General features: G+C 40.7%; 1 protein-coding gene across 1 annotated transcript in view; it reads right to left on the bottom strand.

Moving 5' to 3' along the window:
• Window positions 1–21,828, bottom strand: part of ACSBG1 (acyl-CoA synthetase bubblegum family member 1) — a 74,113-nt gene extending 52,285 nt beyond the window's left edge. Inside the window, 3 exon segments of the mRNA XM_075069062.1 lie at window positions 1,562–1,644; window positions 6,424–6,516; window positions 21,581–21,828. Coding sequence (XP_074925163.1) covers window positions 1,562–1,644; window positions 6,424–6,516; window positions 21,581–21,726 — 322 coding nt within the window. The 5' untranslated portion in view covers window positions 21,727–21,828.
• Window positions 21,829–23,443: the final 1,615 nt, after the last annotated feature.

Genomic DNA, 23,443 nt, shown 5'->3' with positions numbered 1-23,443 from the left:
ATTATGTTAGAACTGGACCCCATTCTCATTCCACTTACATACATTTTAAGCCAGTAAGCAACTCTCACTGACTTCAGTGGAGTTACTTGGATTTACATCAGTTCAGAGGATATCAAAATCTGGGCCTGGCCCCAAACCCTGTGGGATTGGGAAGACAAGATGGAATGGATCTGCTGGCTCAGCAATAAAAAATGAATCCATCTTTTAATCAGCAGTTTTATCCCTCAAGGTTATAGTTCTGAACTTTCAGTGTCCACTGATTACAACAAGAGAAAAACTCACTAAAGGGTTCTACTAAAAAACAAACAGGATTCCCTCCTACTCTCTAGGTATACAACCTAGTCCTAGACTGTAACAACCTAGTCCTAGACTGAGTGTGGTGCTCTCCCTTCTTAAAGGCTTTCTTCTCTTAACATGTGACTGTTATTATAGTTTTTTCCTATAGAACTTCTGAGAACATTCTTGAGCATTCAGTCCCCAACCTTGCCTTGTGACTTAGCACTTGTACTTGTGTACCATCTCAAAGCACGAAGTTTGTTATCTGTCAAACAGAAAGTTAACATGGACTCTGGACACTGCTACAGGTTCATTGACACAAATAGAAGAACAAAGCTAATAAAAACTTACACAAGGCCCTGATTCAGCAAGGTATTTGGATAACTTGTGCTTAAAGTCAGGAGCATGCCAAGTACATGGCTAAAGCAGAGCCTTAGTAATGATCTATACATGTAATGTGTCCCAAAAGGTCCCATCAAATACTTCTGAACTCTGAACATTGGACAGTTAGGGACCACATTTGACTATTCTTGTTTGTAATTGGCTTTACAGAATGAATCTGCCAGCTGTCCATACCTTTGTTAAATAAAAAGCCTTTTGTGTGAGCTTAGAATGGCTTTTCTGTAGCTAAAAGTCTGCATATAAGATTCCTGTGGAACATTGTCATTTCTTCATCTTACAGCCTAGTGTCATTGCCTCACACACACAGTTCTATAAGGGTTCCTATTATTTCAAAACTTGTGAACAGGCTGCCGTGGTAAAGCTAACAGGGGACCCCGTGAGATTCTGCCTACAATTAGATTAGTTTTTTCACTATTATATAGTAATTCTCTCAAAGCCAGATGAAGGCCACTCTAGAGCCTGGTGAAATTGGTCTGGTCACATAGGTTTACACAAACCTCCAAGCAGTTTTGGGTCACCCTGATTTACCGCAGTTCAAGTTTTATTTTCATTCTTCATCACTCCCCACAACCCTATCAGCCATGCACCTCACACCCAGCCTGAAACTTTATTCAATACAATTTGCAAGGATATACAAAGGCCAAATGAACACACTAGTAGGAAACGACTACAAAAGGATCCCTCAATCAGACCTTAAATATGGAGCAGCTACCACTACCCATAATATGCTACTAAAGGAAATTTCTTTCTCAATTCAAGTTTCTTTCCCTATTTAATAAATCATGCAGAATATCATGACTTCCCCAGTCCCTACTATCACTGGAACAACTGAAACAAGCTGTAATGACCCAAGTTTTCAAACAAATATCCTTTATTTGCTTACCTGGGGGTTCTTTGCCTTTATCTTGGATCTTCTCAGAATAAGTCAGTGATTCTTTTGAGATGTTCTGTTGATCTGTCAGTGTTCTAAGACAGAAGATACAGTTATAAAAAAGTTATCTATAGGGTACATTTAAAAATCACCTAATAAATACTACATACAACAAAATGGAGAGATTACATGGCTCCTGGGAATGGAGAGCCTTTTCACTTCTTGGTCACAGGTTCTAATATGACCATATTAGTGACTAAAAGCATTTCCTATCTGATGGCTGATATTCTCATTTCACATGATGTAGATTATGAAATCTCAGTCCAAATCTACTGAATAAAGTTAATATCACCAAATACATCATCACACTGGCACTAATTGACCTGTTGTTGGCAGTCACGGACATGAATTGTATGAGTATAAATTGTGAGCATGTTGGCGATACAGTATATGGAGGATTTCACTGCTGATATCCGTACTATACCTGTTAAAGGGATTAGAAACAAGGGGAAGAGACTCTTAGTTCCAAGTTCTATTAATCTAGCACCTGTTACAAGCAATAAAAAAAACTTTGTCAAAGCAACAGAATCTTTATCACAAGGATGAAATTCACCCCTCCACAGAAGTTTGTTGCAGGGTTGCAAACAACGTATACTCATCTTTGCACACATGTAAAACACAATGGCCACCAGAACAAAAACCAACTGGCTATTTCAAGTATTTAGGGTTCATTTGAGCCTTTAACACTCTGCTCCAGAGGCACTGTGACTGACTCAGGCACAATGAGACTGATCCTCCATTGCCTCACACTTGGGTAGTCCATGATGCTTGTGCCAGGTGGATGCACGATGCTATAGAACCAGAATTCTCCCTTCATTACCCCAGTGATAGCATTGTAAATGAGTGGAGGCTTTGAATTTGGGAGCTTTTTATGCCCACATTGCACAGGTGTAAATGATGGCACAAGCTGCAAGGCACTGGAGAATCAAGCCCATTGCATCACACTTGGAGATGTTGCAGGATCTGCTCTCCTATCTGCCTAGCCTGATCTGCTGGCTGGCATAGTTGGTATAGTGCACTATTTTGTAAAAACTGATGTCAGCAACAATGCTCATATTTTATACATTAAAAAAACAAAACAAAACAGACAATCCAAATTGGGAGCATAAAGCTTTCGTGTCCAGTGATTCATGAACATCACTAAAATGGTTTCAGAAACATTGGAATAATGCCAGTAAGTATTACTTTTCTCCTAATGCCACATATTCCAGGCAGCAGTGCAGGATTCCCATCTCTTTCTCATCACTGAGAAAGAGCTTATGTAGTAGCTAAACCTCAGCAGCCTGCAGGGTCTCCATAAGCAAAACTCTGAATGGTCAATGCGTGGAGCCTTTCTCAAATGCAGCCACCAGCAGTTTTTCACAGTAACAGATTCCTTGGTGGTGATTTGCAGAGGCAAAGCAGAGGCAGGGCCGGCTCCAGGTTTTCTGCTGCCCCAAGCGGCAAAAATAAAATAAAATAAAATAAACCCCGCAGCAGTGTGATTGTGCCGCTCCACTCTTTGGAAGCAATTCAGCAGCAGGTCCTTTGCTCTGAGAGGGACTGAGGGACCCACTGCCGAACTGCTTCTTTAGCAGTGGCTCCTCCTCCAAGGCCACCCACAGGGGTTGGGCCCTGCCGCCCTCTGGAGCCACAAACGCTGGAGAAGCAGGGAGCTGGTGTGAATTCTTCATCTTCCTGGGGACAGTGGAGCTCAGGCTTCAGGTTTCAGCTCTGTGGTGGCACGCTCCAGCTGCCAAGCCCCAGCCACATGGTGGCAGGTATCACCATTCTGGCCCTGGGCTCACCCCTCCCAGCATTGCTTCTGGTCCCATTGTCTCTTTCAGCCATGGGACCCCATGATCCGATTGTGGCTTCAGACTCCAGCAGGGCTGCCCAGAGAAGGGGGGGGGACAAGTGGGGCAATTTGCCCTAGGCCCCGGGCCCCACAGGGGCCCCGCGAGCCCTGGCCAGGCGGCGGTCCGGGTCTTCAGCGGCATTTTGGCAGTGGGGGACCCTTCAGTGCTGCTGGAAATGCGGAGTGACTGAAGGGCCCCCTGCCACTGAAATGCCGCTGAAGACCTGGACTGCCGCCAGGTAAGTACAAGTGCCACAGCTCCCCAGCTTTGCCCCAGGCCCCCTCAATCCTCTGGGTGGCTCTGGACTCCAGACCCCAACCATAAGTCCCAACCCTCGGCTCACCACCCCACCCCATCGCTCCTAGCCCCCGCTGCCTCTTCCAGCCCCTCACTGATTCTCCCATGACCCTGCTGCCTCCCTACCCACCTCCCCAGCTCCACCCAGGGCTTAATTTGTCCCCAAGCTTGATGGGGCTGAGTAAGTCTGCTCGTGAAAATTGATATTTGTATGTTTGTTAATATCTCTCTTCACAGCAGACTTAGTAGGTAGCTGAGAGGCTATGAAAAGTGATATTAAAAAACATACATATATCACTTTTCACAGCAGCAGACTTACCAGCTAGCAAGTTAAAACAAGCAACCAAAAAAGCTAAAGAAACAAGAACAACAACAAAAGACAAGAATGTGCAAAGCACCTTGTGTTTCTATTCGTTTTAGGTCCAGTGAAGACTAAAGACAACTGTATATTATTTTTATTATTGAGTCTGCAAAAAAATATCCTACATAAATAAATTATAATGATTTGGACATGTATATGTATGTATATTTGTTTTTCCTAAAGTTAATTAAGAATTTTAGGAAAAATTGTCAGAGCTGCCACCAGCAAGAGTTGGTGGCTCCACTTTGAGGCCCCCAAAAAATCTGTTGTGAGAACCCCTGCTTTAGAAGTGACTGACTGCACAATGCAATACATTACAGAAATTTTTTTAATAGCTTTGTGGTATTTCCAATTTTATTAATATTTCAAATTCTAAACTGAACCGTGTTACTAAGAATCTCTTAACCCTACTCCATTCTCACTCTCTAGACAGATCCACTAGGAGAGCACTGAAGGAAACACACGGGCTAGTGTTTTAGAGGAGTAGCAAAAACCCATTCCTCTGTATTCACACATCCACATCCATGAGCCCTGAAAGCAGTATGCACTGTACAGGCTTAGCTCCTCCTTCCACCACTGCAGGAGCACAGGAAGTGCTTTCCACCCCACATGACATTATAATTTTGTTTTAAAAGTCAAATGAACAAAAACAAAACAAAAAAGCCCACCAACAATTCATGAGTGAATTTCAGATACCCTTGTCATGTAGCACCGAGCCAGTGTTCAGTCCTACTGTTCACTGCCTATCTCAGTGACTAATATCGTTTATGTTGATAACATACTTTATAGTACAATGAACAACCATATGATAAATAGTAATAATGATTTCCAAGATTATCATTCACAAGGAGTTAGCATTTAAATACTTCAACCAGGATGGGCCTCACTGTACAAACATATAAGTGAAAGTTCCTATCTTGGAGTTTATCATTTAAAAGACAAGCTATAACATGTGGATGAGACAAAGAAGCGGACCAAGATGTGATGTGAGAGACAGGTTAAGAAATATCATAGAATGTGTCCAATTCTTTGCCTGTCAGTAGTAGTGATCACAGCTCACTTCCTCCTTAGCCATTATCAGTTTGCAGTTTTCTATATGTACAGAGCAAAGGTGAGTTTTAAGGAGGGACTTTGAGAATAAGGAAGTGGCTTTATTAATTGTTTATTGACTGGGAGTTTTTCTCCCACTCTTAAAGAGCAACATGTGAGAAAGCATGAGAGGACTTGTCTGAGAAGCGTGGGTATCATCAGCTGCACAAGGTGGGAGATGCTATGATAAGGTCAGATATGTATGATGGGACTAGAGTGTGGAAGGCTTTGAAAGTAGAGATAACAGGTCATATTCGATGAAGTGGAAGAGGGGGAGTCCATGGAGGGACTTAAAGAAAGAGGGGAGGAGGTTACATATATAGTTGGGTGAAGAAAGGTACTTCCATTTCGTGGATGATTTGAATATTTAGAAAGTTGGTTTTATCCTGGTAAAGAAGAAAAACCAAAAGTTTCAAAAATTTTCCCAAAAAGAAATGGAACCCCTGCTCTGCAGTCTGCATCGTGGGCTGCTTCAGTGTCTAAGACCCTGGAAGCCCAAGTTGACGAGGTGCTGGGCTGGCAGGAAACCAGGCAGGTTTTACATCAGAACCATGTCTGGATTCTGTAGTAACTCTGTCAAAATAGAACTGTCTTCACAAAATATTTTTGTTTCAATGAACCGGCAAATCCCAACAAAAAATATTTTGTCATAATTTTTCCAGCCAACTCTAGTTACATAAACAGAGTGATGGACCAGGAAGATGACTACAGCAATTTAAACATATGTATTTAAAAACTAAGAATAAGGAATAAACTATTTTTAAAATATGTATATTACTATAATTTCAAAACAGCTAAAATATATTGCTGATATAGTTCTTTTGTTCGCACATTTTAACAAAATATTTTAAGTTTTAAAATGTTGCTCAATAAAATTTCTTTTATATTTCAATATATTTTGAATATTAAGATCTTTTAAACCATATTTATTTTACATCAAGAAACAAAATTTAAACAAATGAAAAGTAAGTCTTAGTAAAAAGGTAATTGAATGTTACAAATGTTCCTCATTATTGCATAAACCAATACCAAAAAACATTCAGAAAACATAATCTGAATAGCAGGATGTCAGAAATACCAGGCTAAAAGGAAATTAGATTAAGAATCAAGAATCAGGTGTTCATTAGAAATAGAAGAGCGGTTGTAATGTATCTCCTAGGTCTGTACATCTTGTAGTTTACTCCAGACCTCCAAACCAAATGTGAAAAATGATCCTCTTTGTAAATTACCTTCTTAGTATATTTATTCCTTTCGGCTGCAACGTGTTCAAAATGATATTTCGAACATTCACAATTCCAGCAAGTAGAAGTCTTTTCCGGAACCTAAGATTAATGTCAAAGCAATGGATATTAGAATGGCAATAGCTTTTGGGGGGCTGGAACCACAGATGCTAGGTAGCACTGCAGATTTCATCTATAGAATTTGGATACCCAAATCATTGTCTCATCTGTGGACCCCTAAGTAATTAAACACCTACCTTGTTCCAAGAGCTTCGGGATGTAGGTGATAAACAATGACTTTCTGCTTAACTTTGTGTCAAAATAGTATTTTGTACCTATTCAATGCCTCATTTCAACTTCTGTTTCAATTCTATTTACGATTCATAACAACCATCATTCTCAGGGATCTTAAGTGTGGGAAGTCCTTTTTTGGGGCAGGTCACTTTTTGTTCCTGCCTGTTTAATACAAGACACTGTCCAGATTTACAGTATTTTCTCTAGATGATTCTTATTATACTAGAAGTGTCAATCAACAACTATTGTCCAGATCCTTGGACCGGCTCCTCCATTACCTCAGCATGCAAACCTGCCTTGTCTTTGTGGTGAGCTACATCCATCTAAAGGACAGAGTGGTGCTAAGTTAAGTAGCTCAATGAACTTAACCCAGTTGCTCTCCCTTTTTGGATAGTCCTAATTTGAGTGTTTTTCTATTCTGAAAAATGCAGTTGTAAAAATGGCATTCTCCTATTCAAAAACATCTGGTGTGTTTTCAGTGTCATAGTTGCTGACTTTAGAATAGAGACATGGTTACTGCTGTTATTTCTTTTAACCATGCCTAACATTATTAAGCGCTTGTCTTCACTATAGAGTTAACTCAAGTGTTGTTTCTTACTCAAGTCCTGTCCACAAACAAAAATCCTTAATCTGCATGTGCTGGCACTTTTACCTTGAGCTGGCAGGTCCATGGTAGGGTTTAGGCTAAAGATTGAGTAGCACTTATCGGTTGTTAACACAACCACTGTGTTGCTCAAGTGTTACTGCAGCATGGCTGCTCTCACCTGACCTAGCTCAAAAAAAAAAAGAGATAACTTGAGTTAACTCTTCAGTAGAGACAACCCTTCTTTCTTGTGCCTAACCCACAGAATAATTTACAAAGTTCTAATTAGTTAGTGACACTTGCGCAAACCCTGTGCAAATTCAGGGAGGACAATGGATTGCACAAGTGTAACTGATAGCTCAAACAGTCCTTTAGAACTTTTGGTACTGATGGTGATGGGCAAGAAGGAAAGTATGCAGCATGAGTTTGGAGGGCTAGCAATTTTCAGAAAGGTGATTTAAAAAAAAACACACCTCATAAACTGAGCACATTTGGCGGACTCAACTGGAATATGTAAAACCTTGCAGTACTGTTTTTAGAGTCACTTCAGACTAGAACAGCACTTTAATGAGTCTGATGAAGTTCCAAATCACTCCATCAGTTCTACTGTATGATCATGTTGATTGGCTGAATTATATGCATCAGAAGGTCAGGATTAGTTTCTACTACTATAATACCAGTACTAAGGGTCTGATTACAAGCCCATTGAAGTCACTAATGAAGTGAAGACTCCCATTGATTTAAAAGGGCTTTGGTTCAAGCCTTTGGTTCCCATAGATTCTGGATTTCTTTCCTATCTTGTGTTTTTGATTTCTAAGTAATTCTCTTTTCTTCCAATCAAAATAAAACCGATCTCTAAAGCAGTCAGGTCATATGTTCTCTTCTAACATTCCCCTTATAGAAAAGTTCTATAGTGTATAGGGATCAAAATTAAAACATATCTATGCACATAAATCTAAGAACTAATCACAAATAGATTTTGAAACATTCATTTAGATATGAGGTTTTATAGAGATTCCATCTTTTAAAAAAAAATGCATAGCAGAATGTCCTAGAGAATTATTTTGAGTTTTGATCTGAGCAAACACATTATAAATAATTGTACATTTCTAAGTTCAACCTGCTTTCTGATTTTGACTTATTCTTGTGTACTGCAGTTCCCAATATCTGTGCATAATAAGCACAAGATAAAAAGTACTGAACTGGTGAGACAGCGTAGAGGAACCCAATCCTGAATTAAAAAGAGCATTGCTGCTGCGTGCCAGTTATTACAAGACCTCAAAAAGGAGTGGGTTGCTAAGCACCTTGGTTTGCATGTTGAGTATTGCACTTTAGCCTCGTAGCCTGCCACCATTCCTGTTCTCTTCCCATATCCTCATATTTATATAACTTTGCAAGAGCTATACCAATTTATACCAGCTGAAGATTTGGCCCTATACATCTAATGTTACAAATTAAACAACCATGACATGCAACTTTCTATAAACTGTCAAGAATATATGTGTGTTTACATGTGCTAAATACCTAATTGTATTAAACATTATGTTAATGTAAAACTGACAGTGTCGTAGTTACCTAAAGTTTCATGATATTTAATTGTTAACTCCTTATATATACACCCCAATACAATACTGGCCACTATTGGTCAAATTCACCACCCTTCACACAAAGACCAAGTAAATAGATTTTGTATGAGAACTCTGCAGGAGTTTGGGGATTTAATCTATCCCCTCAAACCATTAGTATTCTGAGCCATACATTGATCAAGTGGTCCTTATCTTGGGTCATAGACAATGCTAGCCTCTACACCAGCTGATTTGGACCCAGCATGAAGTGCCTCACATCCCCAGCATTTAGGTGATATAGAGGCTTCCCTCCCCAGCATAGCTTCTCCACTCACACCTCCTGATGTCTGCATACTGCCCACAGTTCAGACGGCATTGATCCTGTCTTACTTAGCTGTACTAAGTTGATATATTGCATACATATGTTATTGGAGAAAGAGATATTATAATGTCTTATTTTAATAGTCCCCACTGTGTATGAAACAAGCAGAGTTGAGGCTACATGGTCAACCATAACATTTGCATTTCCTAACTGCTGAGTTCTAACTAGAGGAACTTTATCCTTGCATTAGTGTGGGGATGTTTTTGTTGTTTGTTTTGTATTAAATTACATTACCCTGAAGATGGGTTAAGATGGAATGTGCGAGCTTCTAGTGTGAGGTCTCTCAGTCTCCCAGTTCACAAATTTCTTCTATCACTCACATATTTCTTCTAGAAGTAATTCCGTTTGCTCCTCCTGGGGGACAGCTGCTTCTCCACTCAGAAAGATTTGCTTGTGTTTTGCTCACATCAGGTTCCACAGTGCAGCAGCTCTTTCATTTACTCAGCAGCACTTGCTGCTAGCTCATTTACTGTCTCACTCTACAATCTGCTTTCCTAAAGGCAGTAAGCTTTTGACTACTGATTGCTATATACTGTTAACAGTAGGTGTATCTCCTCTGCACTAATCACTCCCCTCCCTTATCGTACCTGAATTATTGTGCAATGTCTAGCTGTTTGTCTTTAGTAATTTAGGATTGGATCCTGCAAACTTCTACTTATGCAAACAGTTTTGTCATATGTGCATTCCTGTTGCCTTCAGTGGGGCTCCCTGCATGAGTGAACATGTGCATATAACTTGCCTAGTAATGAATGAAACTAAATTAGAAAATATGCCATTTTTATCCACTACAGAACTTTTTGATCAAACATGGCTTTCCTATCCCACTGCTTTCTTCTCTTAAGGACAATTTGAAATATTAAGTCTCTCAAATTGTTCAGAAACCACAATGATTTAAGAGACCAATACTAGAATACATGAAAAAGATTCTCCCATGAACCCAATTTCCCTGGCCGATGTGTCTTAATACAGCAAAAAATCAATTGTTAAGAAAATATCATTTGACATCAGTTAAGCTCCTAGTACATATGTTCCCCAACATTTATTGTCTATGTCTTTTCCACTATCCACAGTCCAATAGATTCAGGTAGAATATCTGGGGCCAAACCTGCAAGGTCTGTAGTGCCTCCCACCAGATAGGGATGAGCAAATAATTGATTTTTTGATTCGGTGGTTGAACAGAAAAATGTAAAAGAATAAATATTTTAGTTAGTTTCAAACCAAAACTGGATTTAAAAAAAATATTTTTGTAGAAACAAAAAAAAATACTAATTTGGGTCAAACAAAATATTCTAAATATTGATTTGAATCAACATTGTCAAAGCAGTTTATTTAGAAAAATTTTGGAAACAACCTTTTGACATTTCTGAAATTTTTCTTCCCAGTTTTTTTCAGCCAAAAATATTTGCCAAATTTGACCCAAAATGCAGATAAGTTTCAATGCCCCCCAAAATGCATGTAATAAGGCAGGCCTGCCTGAAGTGCCCTCTTGTGGCAGAACAAGGGACAGCATTAGTTCCCTTTTCTTCAGAGTCCCTAGTAACTCCACAACAGCTCCCTTGCCTCAGTACTTCCCCTATTTGGGACTAGTTTATTACTAAAAGTCCCACACATAGTCCATAGTCTCACAAAACTAAGTGACTGGGCAACAAAATGGCAAATGAAATTTAATGTGGATAAATGTAAAGTAATGCACATTGGAAAAAATAACCCCGATTATACATACAATATGATGGGGGCTAATTTAGCTACAACGAGTCAGGAAAAAGATCTTGGCGTCATCGTGGATAGTTCTCTGAAGATGTCCACACAGTGCGCAGAGGCGGTCAAAAAAGCAAACAGGATGTTAGGAATCATTAAAAAGGGGATAGAGAATAAGACTGAGAATATATTATTGCCTTACATAAATCCATGGTACGCCCACATCTCGAATACTGTGTACAGTGGATTGTGGTCTCCTCACCTCAAAAAAAGATATTCTAGCACTAGAAAAGGTTCGAAAAGGCAACTAAATGATTGGGGTTTGAGAGGGTCCCATATGAGGAAAGATTAAGAGGCTAGGCCTCTTCAGCTTGGAAAAGAGGAGACTAAAGGGGGATATGATAGAGGTATATAAAATCATGAGTGATGTGGGAAAGTGGATAAGGAAAGTTATTTACTATTTCCCATATACAAGAACTAGGGTCACCAAATGAAATTAATAGGCAGCAGGTTTAAAACAAATAAAAGGAAGTTCTTCTTCACACAGCGCACAGTCAGCTTGTGGAACTCCATACCTGAGGAGGTTGTGAAGGCTGGGACTATAACAATGTTAAAAGGAACTGGATAAATTCATGGTGGCTAAGTTCATAAATGGCTATTAGCCAGGAAGGGTAAAGAATTGTGTCCCTGGCCTCTGTTCATCAGAGGATGGAGATGGATGGCAGGAGAAAGATCACTTGATCTTTGCCTGTTAGCTTCACTCCCTCTGGGGCACCTGGCATTGGCCACTGTCGATAGACAGATACTGGGCTAGATGGACCTTTGGTCTGACCCGGTACGGCCGTTCTTATGTTCTTATTTCTCACACCCAGTTTATGCAGTCCGTAAAATCCCACAATCTTTACACTATTTTCAAAGAAAGGGCTGGCTTCAGAAAAAATGGCATCCTGGGTGATCTTGCATTTTGGTGTATCAGCCACCTCTGCCTCCCTAGAGTCCTCACCCAGCTCACTCCCATAGCCCCTAACCCCCACTACCTCCCCAGATTCCCCACCCACCCTGCCCCTGTTGCCTCCCTAGGCTCCCCACTCATCCTCTCCATCCATCCCCCCATTGCCTTCAACCCCTGCTGCCTCCTCCAGTCCCACACCAATTGTCCCTGGACCTGCTGCCTCCCCTGGCCCGCCCACCCATTCCACACATCATCCCTGCTCCCCACTCATCCCCCCTGGCCCAAGATGCCTCCCTGGATCCGAGTGCTTAATTTGTAATGCAAGAGGTGCCAGGATTCAAGCAAGAGATCCCGAGGCTCGAGAAGTTCCTCTGGCCGCTGAGTGATGTGTAACTGACACGGCACGCCCAGAGGTGCTGGGGCTAACTGCCAAGCATAGAGATGCCAGGGCTCAGCCCTGGCAAGCCCTGGAATAAATTAAGCTCTGTGGGCTCTCCACCCATCCCCCACTCACCCCACTGCCTTCTCAGGCTCCCCAACCCTCTACTGCCCCCAGGCCTCACTGCTTCCTTTGCCCCATTGCCCTAAGCTCTCTTCCACAGTCTTGCAACTGAAGTCCACCCCAATCTTGCCCCTGGACCATGGCACTCCATGACCATGGTGCCAAGGACAGTCACCCACTTGTGAAGCCAGCCCTGGACAAAGCATCTAGCATGCTCCAGCATCCTCCACCACAGGTGGGCTCTTCTTCAGTCCTCTCCTATCTTTCAGCCAGGACCACGAGTGCTGAAACAATTTTTATAAGTGGGATACTGAAAGCCATTAAACCAAACAGTAAACTCTGTATATAATGGAACCACTTCAAGCCAGGGAGTGCAGCAGCACCCCTCGCACCCTTAGTTCCAGGACCTATGACCAGGACAGCCACCTCAGCCCTTCGAGATGTATTGCAACTCTGCTTTTCTCAGCAGGAACCACCACAGCCTCTCTTCTGGAGCTTATCCTCACCAGGGGAGCATCCCTCACCCTTCCTGGCCTTCAGCTCTCCCGCATGGAGACATCAGTGGCAGGGGTGGCTCTAGGGATTTTGCCCCCAAGCACGGCAGGCAGGCGTGCCTGCGGGAGGTCCGAAGCCGTGGGACCAGCGGACCCTCCGCAGGCACGTCTGCGGGAGGTCCGCCAAAGCCACGGGACCAGAGGAGCCTCCGCAGGCAAGCCGCTGAAGGCAGCCTGCCTGCCGACCTTGCGGTGACCGGCAGAGCGCCCCCCGTGGCTTGCCGCCCCAAGCACATGCTTGGCATGCTGGGGCCTGGAGCTGCTCCTGATCAGTGGATAAATCCCTTCACTGTTCTCTCTGACATCAGCCTTCTCTGGCCCTCAGCTTTGGCTCTCCAGCTTAGACGTCAGCAGGCAACTTCCTCTGCTGCTCTCTGGCCTTCAGCCATCTCCAGCCCCGGTTGGCCAGCCTCTGGTTAAGAGGTACCAGCCAGCAAACCCCTCTGCTGCTCTTCTACCTTCAGCTTTCCCCCAGGAGCCTCCTGCAGCTTCTTTTTATAGTCTCCCGGCTCTCACTTGCCAATCTCTCACCCCCATGAAGCTCTCACCTGCTCTTCTCCAGACTGAACCCTCTACTGTCTCAGTCTTTCCCCATTTTTATGGCTCAGATGCTATCCCTTGAAACCCAACTGGGAAGCAGCTGATGAGTCAAAAGGCCAGTTCCACCCTGTAACAATGCATTTTTCGGTGAATTTACTATTCACCAAACATTCTCAACTGCCACTGAGGCAGGATTGAACCCTTAGATACATTAAATAAATACGCAAACATGTTGGAGTCTTTTAGATAATATTAAGGGTTCAATTGTGCCCATCCCTATGAAGGTACAAGTAGTGCAAGGTGCAATTCCAGGAGGAAATGTGGCTAAATCATCTTGAATTCTTCTTGGTAATTCCTGTTGTAATGTTAGCCCCTCCTGCAAGGACTGTGGTTTAAAGACCACAAGTTTTCCATAAGAATTCTAAACACTCAAGACAGCAGAGTCACCCTAGCTTTACATTAATGTGAGATGAGAATATGACACTGAGGCTGCCAAGTTGTATAACCTCTTATTTATGTCTCATCACTGGATATATAGAAATCTGTGACTCCACGTCACTAAAATGGGTTATGGTACCAGAGAATACACTCTCAGGACGTGGAGAGCTGTGACTGCACCCACTTGTGCCAATGACTGAACTCAGTGGACATAATGTTGTGATGGGTTCAGTCACAGAGATCCCCTTGGAACTGTCACCTGATGTGCTGAGATCACCCCGAGCCCGTTTTCCTTGCTAGCCTGGGACTTCAGAACCCTGCCTTGTTGAATCAAACATGCTAGCCTGCTGCAACACAGACCCATGTCTGGTCCACGCCCGCAAAGCTGTAGGCTTTAAATGAAAACAGCTCAGCAGCTCACCTAGCTCCAGCACACGGATGTCCAGTTCCCAATGGGATCCAAACCCCAAATAAATCCATTTTACTCTGTATAAAGCTTATTCAGAATAAACTCATAAATTGTCCACCCTCTATAACACTGATAGAGAGATATGCACAGCTGTTTGCTCCCCCAGGTATTAATCACTTACTCTGGGTTCATTAATAAACAAAAGTGATTTTATTAAGTATAAAATGTAGGATTTAAGTGGTTTCAAGTAATAAACAGACAGAACAAAGTAAGTTGCCAAGCAAAATAAACCAAAAACACTCAAGTCTAAGCCAAATACATTAGGAAACTAATTACAGATATCTCACCCTCAGAAATGTTCCAATAAGCTTCTTTCACAGACTAAACTCCTTCCTAGTCTGGGCCCAATCCTTTCCCCTGGTACAGTCCTTGTTATTTCCAGCAGACATTTTAGGTGGAAAGCAGGGGTGTTCTCATGATTGGCAGCCACATCTGTCCTGCTTCACTCCTTTTTTATAGCTTTGGCACAAGGTGGGAATCTTTTGTCTCTCTGGGTCCCCACCCCTGCTTTTAAATGGAAGAGTTCTAGATTTATGATGGATTCCAGGATCAGGTGACATGATCACATATCCTGTGAGACCCCAGCTTCCATTCTTCCTGGACTGGCCCACGCGTACACAGGAAGGTTTGTAAGTAAACAGAGCCATTTACAATCTATTGTCCTAGTCAATGGGAGCCATCAAGATTCTAAACCACCATTAATAGCTCACCCTTCGATAATTACAATAGGACCTCAGAGTTAGGACTTCATATTTTTAGCTTCAGATACAAGAATGATACGTACATACAAACATATTCAGTAGGTTATAACCTTTGTTATGATACCTTACAAGAGACCTTCTGTATAAAGCATATTCCAGTTACATCATATTCACATTCATAAGCGTATTTCTATAAAACATATGGAGTGCAACATCAAAATGTAATGGAGGAAACCCACATATTGGCCACAAGATAAATAAATGATAAGAAATCCAGGCTAGATTCTACGGAGGAGACAGAGTTATACTAAATAGGCTTCTCGCACATTTGCACGAGTCCAAAGAGCCACCCCTACTAATCCTAACTGCCAACAGGCTCAGCTGATTTACAAGCTAGGAGGAGGAGTATTTACCACTGACTGTGCAAACTTGTTTTTCATAAATACTGAACCAAACTTTCTCAAACTACTAATGTAATGTAAAAGCCACATTAAGCTTAAAGAACAAAATACAATTAAAAAAGATTACTGCCTACTAAAGTTCACAGGTAGCTGATAGTTTTTATAAAAGGGTGGCTGCTAATCATAGGCACAGTTTGACTTCTATATTTGAGGGGGAGGCAGGAGCCACTGCTCCCCAGCCACCCCCCTCTGAAGGCAGTGCTGCCGCCAGCAGAAATTCAGAGCTGGGCGGCTAGAAAGTGGTGACTGCTGGCTGGGGTGTTCATGTGTTTGTGGCATGGGAGGATTATATTTTGAAGCCCACTCCCACCCAGTCCCGGATTGATTCTTGAATTTTTATCTTGCTCCTGCAATTATGGCAGCGGGTCCTGCAAGATCCATGGGATCCCAGTCCCACTGCAGGGCTCTACCTCACATTAGGAATTACAGGTGCATAGAAAATGGGTTTTTTTTAAATCTGAACTGTAAACTATTGAAAAAAATCATTGTATATAGTTGGGGGGGACAACACCTCTACATACTCTCCAAATCTACACTCCTGCTGCCAACAATAGCCTTTCCTGAAGTGGAAATGGCTATCTTGACTTGCAAGAAAAGGACCAAAATCTCTTTTGTAGTGACTAAATATAATCAAGAATCAGTTGACTTTTTTCATTTTAGTTTGGTAAACAGATAAATTTAGCATATGATTAAAAACTATATGAGAGCATGGAGAAGTAGGAATAATATATCAAGCTTTTTAGTCAAAAAAGGCTTTACTCAGCAGATACAGTGTATGACACAACCCTAGAATGATCTTGGAATAGACTAGCTTGCTTCTTTCTGACCTATACAGCAGAAATCCAGCTCTCCATTGGAAACTTTCTAGTAACCACTTCTGTATGCCATTTGTAGAGAGTACAATGAGGCTGAGTTGGATAGAATTCATTCTACTTTTTCTCTCTTCCCCATCCTTGTTCAGGTAACTCCAGTCCAGCTTCCAGACTCAAAAACATGTCACAGAATGTATTTTTCCCTCCATAAATTCTGCACTTTTTCATCTTCCTTAATATCAGAGTTCTGGTTCTAGATATCATATCAGCCTAGAACCCTGTGTCCAGCATACACATGGCTATGTATATAATTTAGCTGCCCAAACTCAAGCCCATGTATATGGATTTGATCGGATCAAAAGCACTATGCCAGTTTATTTATAAACACCACCACAGAAGCATATCTATCTCAAGTATTTCAAATGACTATCTCCAGTCCTTGAAACTCCAGTGTCACCAATACCCTTTTAACAGAAAATCAGCATAGACCAAGCAAAACTTCCCTTTGCCAAAATGAAAACAAAATTTGAGAGGGTTGAACTGCCCACACAAAGTCCAAGGGTAATATAAAAAGTCACAGATCAGCATCTTTTTCTCTTGATCCATCTCCTTTAATATACATCTATTGACCAATGTGAAAAAAATCTCTTTGCATATGTATCAATATCCCTGACATCTGTTGAGTAAAAGTATGCAAAGACTGAACAAGTCTTTATCTATAATTTGCAAAAAGCACAGATTTTATGAGTAATCTATAGTATGGCTATTTACACAAGTCACAAACCTCTTATTTTTATTTTTTGACAAAATATAAATTAAGAGAGAAATTCCTGTTTTAGCTACATTAAGATTCAAGAAGACAATCCAATTGAAGGCCCATGAATAGGTTATCAATATTACTCGTCAGTGCAAAAGGTTAATGTATAGTTTGCCCTTAAGAGAATGTATAATATTTTCTGAATACATATTATCCTTGATACAAGAAGGCATTAGCCTGAAAATGGTCCATATTAACAAAATTACCTTTGATGGTAAAGTAAATCTACCTGGCCACATGAGCACATAAATTATCATCTAGAGTTTTACACTTATGTTTAGTGGATGGCAGAGGAAATATAAAGTCCAATTTCATTTTTATAGGAAAGGTGAGGCTGTTGTTATAATAAAATGTTGTGGAATTCATATTTGTGGTGTTTTCATCACTTTATTTTAAGCCTGTAGTGGTTACAGTAATGGACTTTACAGAAAATAATAGCAAAATAAATAATTAGTACAGTAATAATATGAACACTATGTTAAGAAAATGTCTTCAGTGTGGTTTGTGCTTATATTACATACCTCCCAACCTTTCCAACAGATAAGCAGGATTTGGTCACTGTCAGTCCCTGTGGGCCCATCTGCACTGCAGCCCCTGGCTCCAGTGCCTCTTTTACCATGTCCGTGCCACACTCAGCCTCCACTTTCCAGCCCACGCAGGTGCAATGTCACTTCCCATCTCTGAGCTCCCTGCAACCATTGAACATGCCCAGGAGCAGCTGAAACCACTGCCCTCTCTAGCTCTGCCTCTGCCAATGATACCATCATATGTACGGCTGTGGGTGCCACTGAATGCAGGAAAGGATCTACTTCAACTAGGACATGGGGTTTAGTGGGTCAAAGTGGGACAGTCCCATGGAACCCAGGACTGTTGGGAGGCATGCCATTATTAATTACTAATAATTATTACACATACTTCCAGAGAGTCTGGAGAAAGAGAGAGAGATATGTATTCCAGAAGAGCCTCATTACAGTAATAGTAACAGTAGTAATTATTCCCTTCTGCTCTGACCAGACAGGAAAAGAGGTAATGACTAATAATAGTTGGAATAGTCCATTGTCTTTAGTGGGATGCAACAAACTTCTAGTAAATGTCACTCATTTCACAATCTTCTCTTAAATTAAGTTTCAAATTTCCCCATGAAATCATAGTAACAAGTCAAAAAACAGAGACTGGTGAACTAAAATTAATAAACCTGACATAAAATTCTTAGGATGCCCTTGCTGTCTTTTCTTATATGCAATTTTCCCATCCAAGAGATGGATCAGTCTGTCTGCTCCTGTTCTACTGCAGGCAGAGATCTTGGTGCCAGTGTACTAAAAGTCACTAAAATCCCATTACTTGTGATCAATTTGCAAGAGTTGGCAATGCTGCCTTCCCCTGGCTGCTCGGAGGGGACTCCCCTTACCCGCCTCCACCCCCATGGTATGGGAGCTGGCATCCAATCCCCTCTATTTCTCACTTCATCATTCTCTGCACCACAACTTCTCAGCTTCCCTCCTGCCTCACATCCCCCTGCATCATGTTGCTGCAACCCCTAAATCTGCCTCCTGCTCCCCCTACTGATCCCTTCCCCTCAATCTCTTCATTTACCTTTCAGGGGCTCTGTGCCTCCTCAGAGTCCATATCCCATCTAACCCCCTAAACTGTACAGTGACAGCCATTTTGCCTGTAAGCATAGCTTCAATCTCATTGAAAACAGGGAGAGCTGACAGACAGCTTTATTAAGGGCAGCCTCACTTCTACAAGCTGATAAACTGCAGGGGAATGGTGGCAATCTTGCTGGCTTCAGCCCCATTGACAGTAAGGAGATGGTAGCCATTTTGAATACATGAAAATTCATGAGTTAGCAACCTTTCCTCATGTTTTCACATGAAAAAATCACCCCAAAATTGCTAGAGTTGTGACAAAAATCACAAGAGCTGGCAATACTGCATCCTGTTAGTCACACATCATAACACTCTCAGAGAATCATATATTCACCCATATCCCCATCCACTCTGTAGACACTCACAGAGGCCCCAGTTCAGCAAAGCACTTAAACATACACTTAAATTTAAGTATGTACTTATGTCCCATTGACTATAATGTTAAACTTGAACTTAACTGCATTGCTGAATACAGAACAAAATCCAAAATCAGGGCTCATTCATCTAAACAGGCAAGATGGGAAAGGTCTAGTTTAAGTTTATCCACAGTCACAGTCTGGATATTTCCAAAAGTCCACATTCAAACCAGAAAAGTATAGGAAATGTAATATGTCTACCCCAATAAATATGGACTTCTCATAGAGTGGAATAGGAGGGATTCAGAATATTCCCAGCTGCTATTATATAAATCAAAGATACATGAAAATGGTACAGGTGCCCAGTTAAGGTTTTCTGGACTGTCTTAATTGTGTATTTCCTATTTCCAGAAACTTGGGAGTTGAGTTTAACCTCATTAAATGGTCAAAAAGTCAGAAGATTTTCAGTGCAGGGCTCTAATAAAGATTCTTTTACCAAATTAATTATACAAACTTATTTCCATTTTACTGAAATTTTTGATCTGGGAATTTCACATAGAATTATATACCTTTGTCTAGCAGTTAGCTATGAATTTCTGCAGCTGACTATCTGAATCATAATTGAATTTTTAGAACTGTTAGACTAAACTATTGATTGTGGGGAAGATTTTTGTTTTGTTTTGTTTTTTACAATGCAATGTACTGAGTTGCTTTCCATTGCCAGAAGTCGGCACCTGATGACAGGGTATGGATCACTCAACAATTGACCTGTTCTGTTCATTCTTTCTGAAGCATCTGGCATTGAAGACAGGATATTGGGCTAGCCAGACCACTGGTCTCACACAGGATGACCATTCTTATGTTTTTATGCACTGAGTTATATTTCCTGGATTTTGTGCCATTCATTTGGTACATTTGTAATAGACCTGAACCTATAGTTTATCTTGAATCCCAAGTCCTCTGCATCTTGATGGAACATGGGTAAATATTTTGAATGTAGTAAAGATAGCCTTTTTGCAAAATGTCTTTAAAATCTTATTTCATGTTAAACATTAAATGCATTGCACCAACAAGTTGGCTAATAAGAAGCATATTGAGAATGTTGTGGCTGGATAGTGATTTCATCCACCCTTGAGACTAAGTCCCTCATGTGATACGTCTAATGCCAGCTTGGAATATTTAAGTCCATTGATAGGTTCCTAACCTGAATTTCCTTCAAATTATATTTAATCAAGTGCTTGTTGCCATGGCAGATTGGTGTGAAATTCTGTCCCTATTAAGTCAATGCCAAAACTTTCATGGACTTCAACAGAACCAGGATTCTACCCTACTCACTTATATACAAATTTAAAAACACAAGTTACATTAAGTTACCACAGAAGGTACTCCGATATCAAGTGTGAAATAGAGAGAACCACTACTTCTGCCTCTAGAAATATTAGCAGTCATGTATTCTAGATGAAAAAGAAACAAGAACTTAAGGGGTGGGAGGAAAAATAAATCTTAAAAGGGAAATACAAATGGATCTTATTTAAACAAAGTTTTAAGGTGCTGATAATGATTTGTCAATGCTTAGTGTGAGTCTAGAATAAGGTGTCTATCAGGAACCAAGCTTTCTCATGTACTGGAAAAATCAAGACAATTAATTTCAAGATTCTGAAATTAATTGATATTGGCTGTTGCTCACCCTGAGCAGGCTGCCAGTACAACTAGTACTATTTGCCTCGCTTCACATACATGTATGCTGAAGGAGAAAAAAAATCACATTACGCTGAGAGTGACTGCTGCCCTAAGGTTGAAGTAACTTTTAAGCCATTTTTCAACTCAATACTCTCTTTTTTTTAGAAATGTTTTGAGTTTTTGTAGAACTACAAATCTTCACTTCAGTATTCAGATCACTGCTTTCCCCCAATCACTGCTGCACCCATTTCTGGATTTAACAGTTTCTGTCTTATGCAGTGAACACTATGCCACTGGACACAGGTGTTAAAATAAAAAAGCCAGAGACTGTGCAAACTGACCATTTTTGTAAATAAATTCACAATACACACTACAAAGGGACATTCTGCGTTACTTCCAAAACAGAATTGGTAAAATTTTGACAACTATGATACTGTGGATAGGACATAGTCTGAACTGAATAAGGCTAGTAGCAATAAAATTCAGACAGTCTATGGATTAGCAAAGGAGATTGTCAATTCAGAATCATTGGCACAGTTTTCTTGTTTTCTAGTTTCAACAAAGGACTTTTGTCATTCTGCATTAAATAGTAAAGTTAGCATTGAGTGAATATGGTTCTCATTGACTTTCGCAGGAGCAGAATCAGGTCCTTAGTTTTAAATTTTGTGAACTAAAGATATTGTTTGTTAGTATAGATTCTCAAGTTACTTTACCTGGTTTCGTGGCTTTCTGCAATTTCATTTTCATCTTGCAATTTTTTCTTAAGGGTCTCTTCGCTGCCAGCCATTCTGACAAGCTCTCCACAACAAATATGCTAAAAATTTATCTGGATCAGGCATAAATAAGCTACCGAGACCATTTAAGAAATGAACAGTAACACGATACTTGTTCAAATAAAGACGTAATGCAGGAGGAGGAGACTAAAGCTTCATTTCTCTCTGATTTTAACATGCTTGAAATGTTTCAGTGCCTGCCAGTTGCTTACTGTTAAAACTTTTCTTTTTTTATTCAGTTTTCTGTAATTATACATGAGAAGAATTTCAATGAGACCATAGTTCTTTAAGATGCAAATTTTCTCTTTTGCTAGGATATCTAACCAATCAGTTCACAGCTTACAACAACTGAAGCAATTCTTATTCATTCTAGTTTCAAAATAGAGCATCCAAGTAAACTATTTTCTCCAGGAAAATGCAGATTAATTAAATTAGGATATGAGTCTGACTTTCAAGTCAATAAGACATAAGAAACCCTTTCCTGTAAGTTGAAGAGTGCCAACAGCTCCCTTTTACTTCAATTCACAGGACCAGGCCTACCATACATATTGAAAAGGATTCTACTCATCACTAAACTAACAGCCCGCCAGAATTTAAGAAAACTGTGTTTGGCCACTTGGTGAATAAATTTATATTGACCCTTTCCTAAGTTGATATTATCCCCTTTGCTAAAAGTGTATTATTCCTGAAATACATCCCCAGCACATTGACAATGCAGCACAGTATTCAGCAAGTATCATTCTATCAAGTGCCATTTGAAATGGGGGGTGGCGGGAGAGAAAACTTTGGAGGTGGGTCCTAAGATGTCTCATCCTAACCACCCCCAGAAATTTGTTTGAAAACATGTAATAGCACAATATGAAACATTACAAAGGCAAAAAAGTGTACATTTATGGGGCCCAGGATTCAAGAATAAGTATTTTTGTCCAGAGTGATTAAAATCCATCAGTGCCAGAGAACTCTCCCTACTTCTTCCTTCAGTTTGGTGACCGTTTTCAAAAGGGTTCCTGCAGGGCTCTAGAAAGCCCACTTAAGTTTATTACTGGTTTTCCTAAGCATTACAAGGAAAACGTATATAACCCTGGGCTGAAACCTTATGTGTGGATAATTTTTATTGTAGAATGTAACAAAGCAGCAAGCCATTGCAGACTAAGTGGGCCCTTTGCTTTTGATTGTGGGTGTTCAGCTTATTAGAACCCCAGAGTCAAGAGTAATAAATTCCAGACATTTTTTCCACTCTAAGCATAATTTTTTCTTCCTCTTATCACCTAAAATTTCTTATCTTCTATGGCAAGTGAAGGAGTCCAGCTAGCTGGAGGATCACTGGCTTCTATGGGTGGCTGCTGTCTGTAGTTTTGAGTTGTTCAATGACAGGAGTGGACCTCATAGAGGGAGTGTAAGTTCTGATTAGAATGCTCTGAAACTAGTCCTCTGAATGAGTGCTAAATTAAAAAAAAGAAAAGAAAAAGCCACCTCAGAGATCTGGTCTTTAAAATATTTTATTTTCTTCGGGTCAGAGGAATAACAGGGAAAACTTGATAAGTATCCCCAAATTAAAAGGAAAGTACTGTACTTGGGAAGGAAGCTAAGGGCTTAGTGATTGGCGAGGGTGAAAGGAACCACAGACCTGTCAAATACTTGTTCTTTTCCCAAGCTCAAGCCATGAGAAGCACAGTGACAAAGGTAGCTAAACCACTATAGTAGAGAGGATTTGTCTGTTTGTTTATTTGTTTGAGAGGTATTTGGTAGAGAAAACTTGTTTTTCTATGGGAAATATAATTGGACTGTATAGCTTTATAGTAA

Source organism: Chelonoidis abingdonii, chromosome 9, assembly GCF_003597395.2.
Source record: "Chelonoidis abingdonii isolate Lonesome George chromosome 9, CheloAbing_2.0, whole genome shotgun sequence".
NCBI classification, from domain to species: Eukaryota; Metazoa; Chordata; order Testudines; family Testudinidae; genus Chelonoidis; species Chelonoidis abingdonii.
This window is presented reverse-complemented; position numbering and strand designations above follow the sequence as displayed.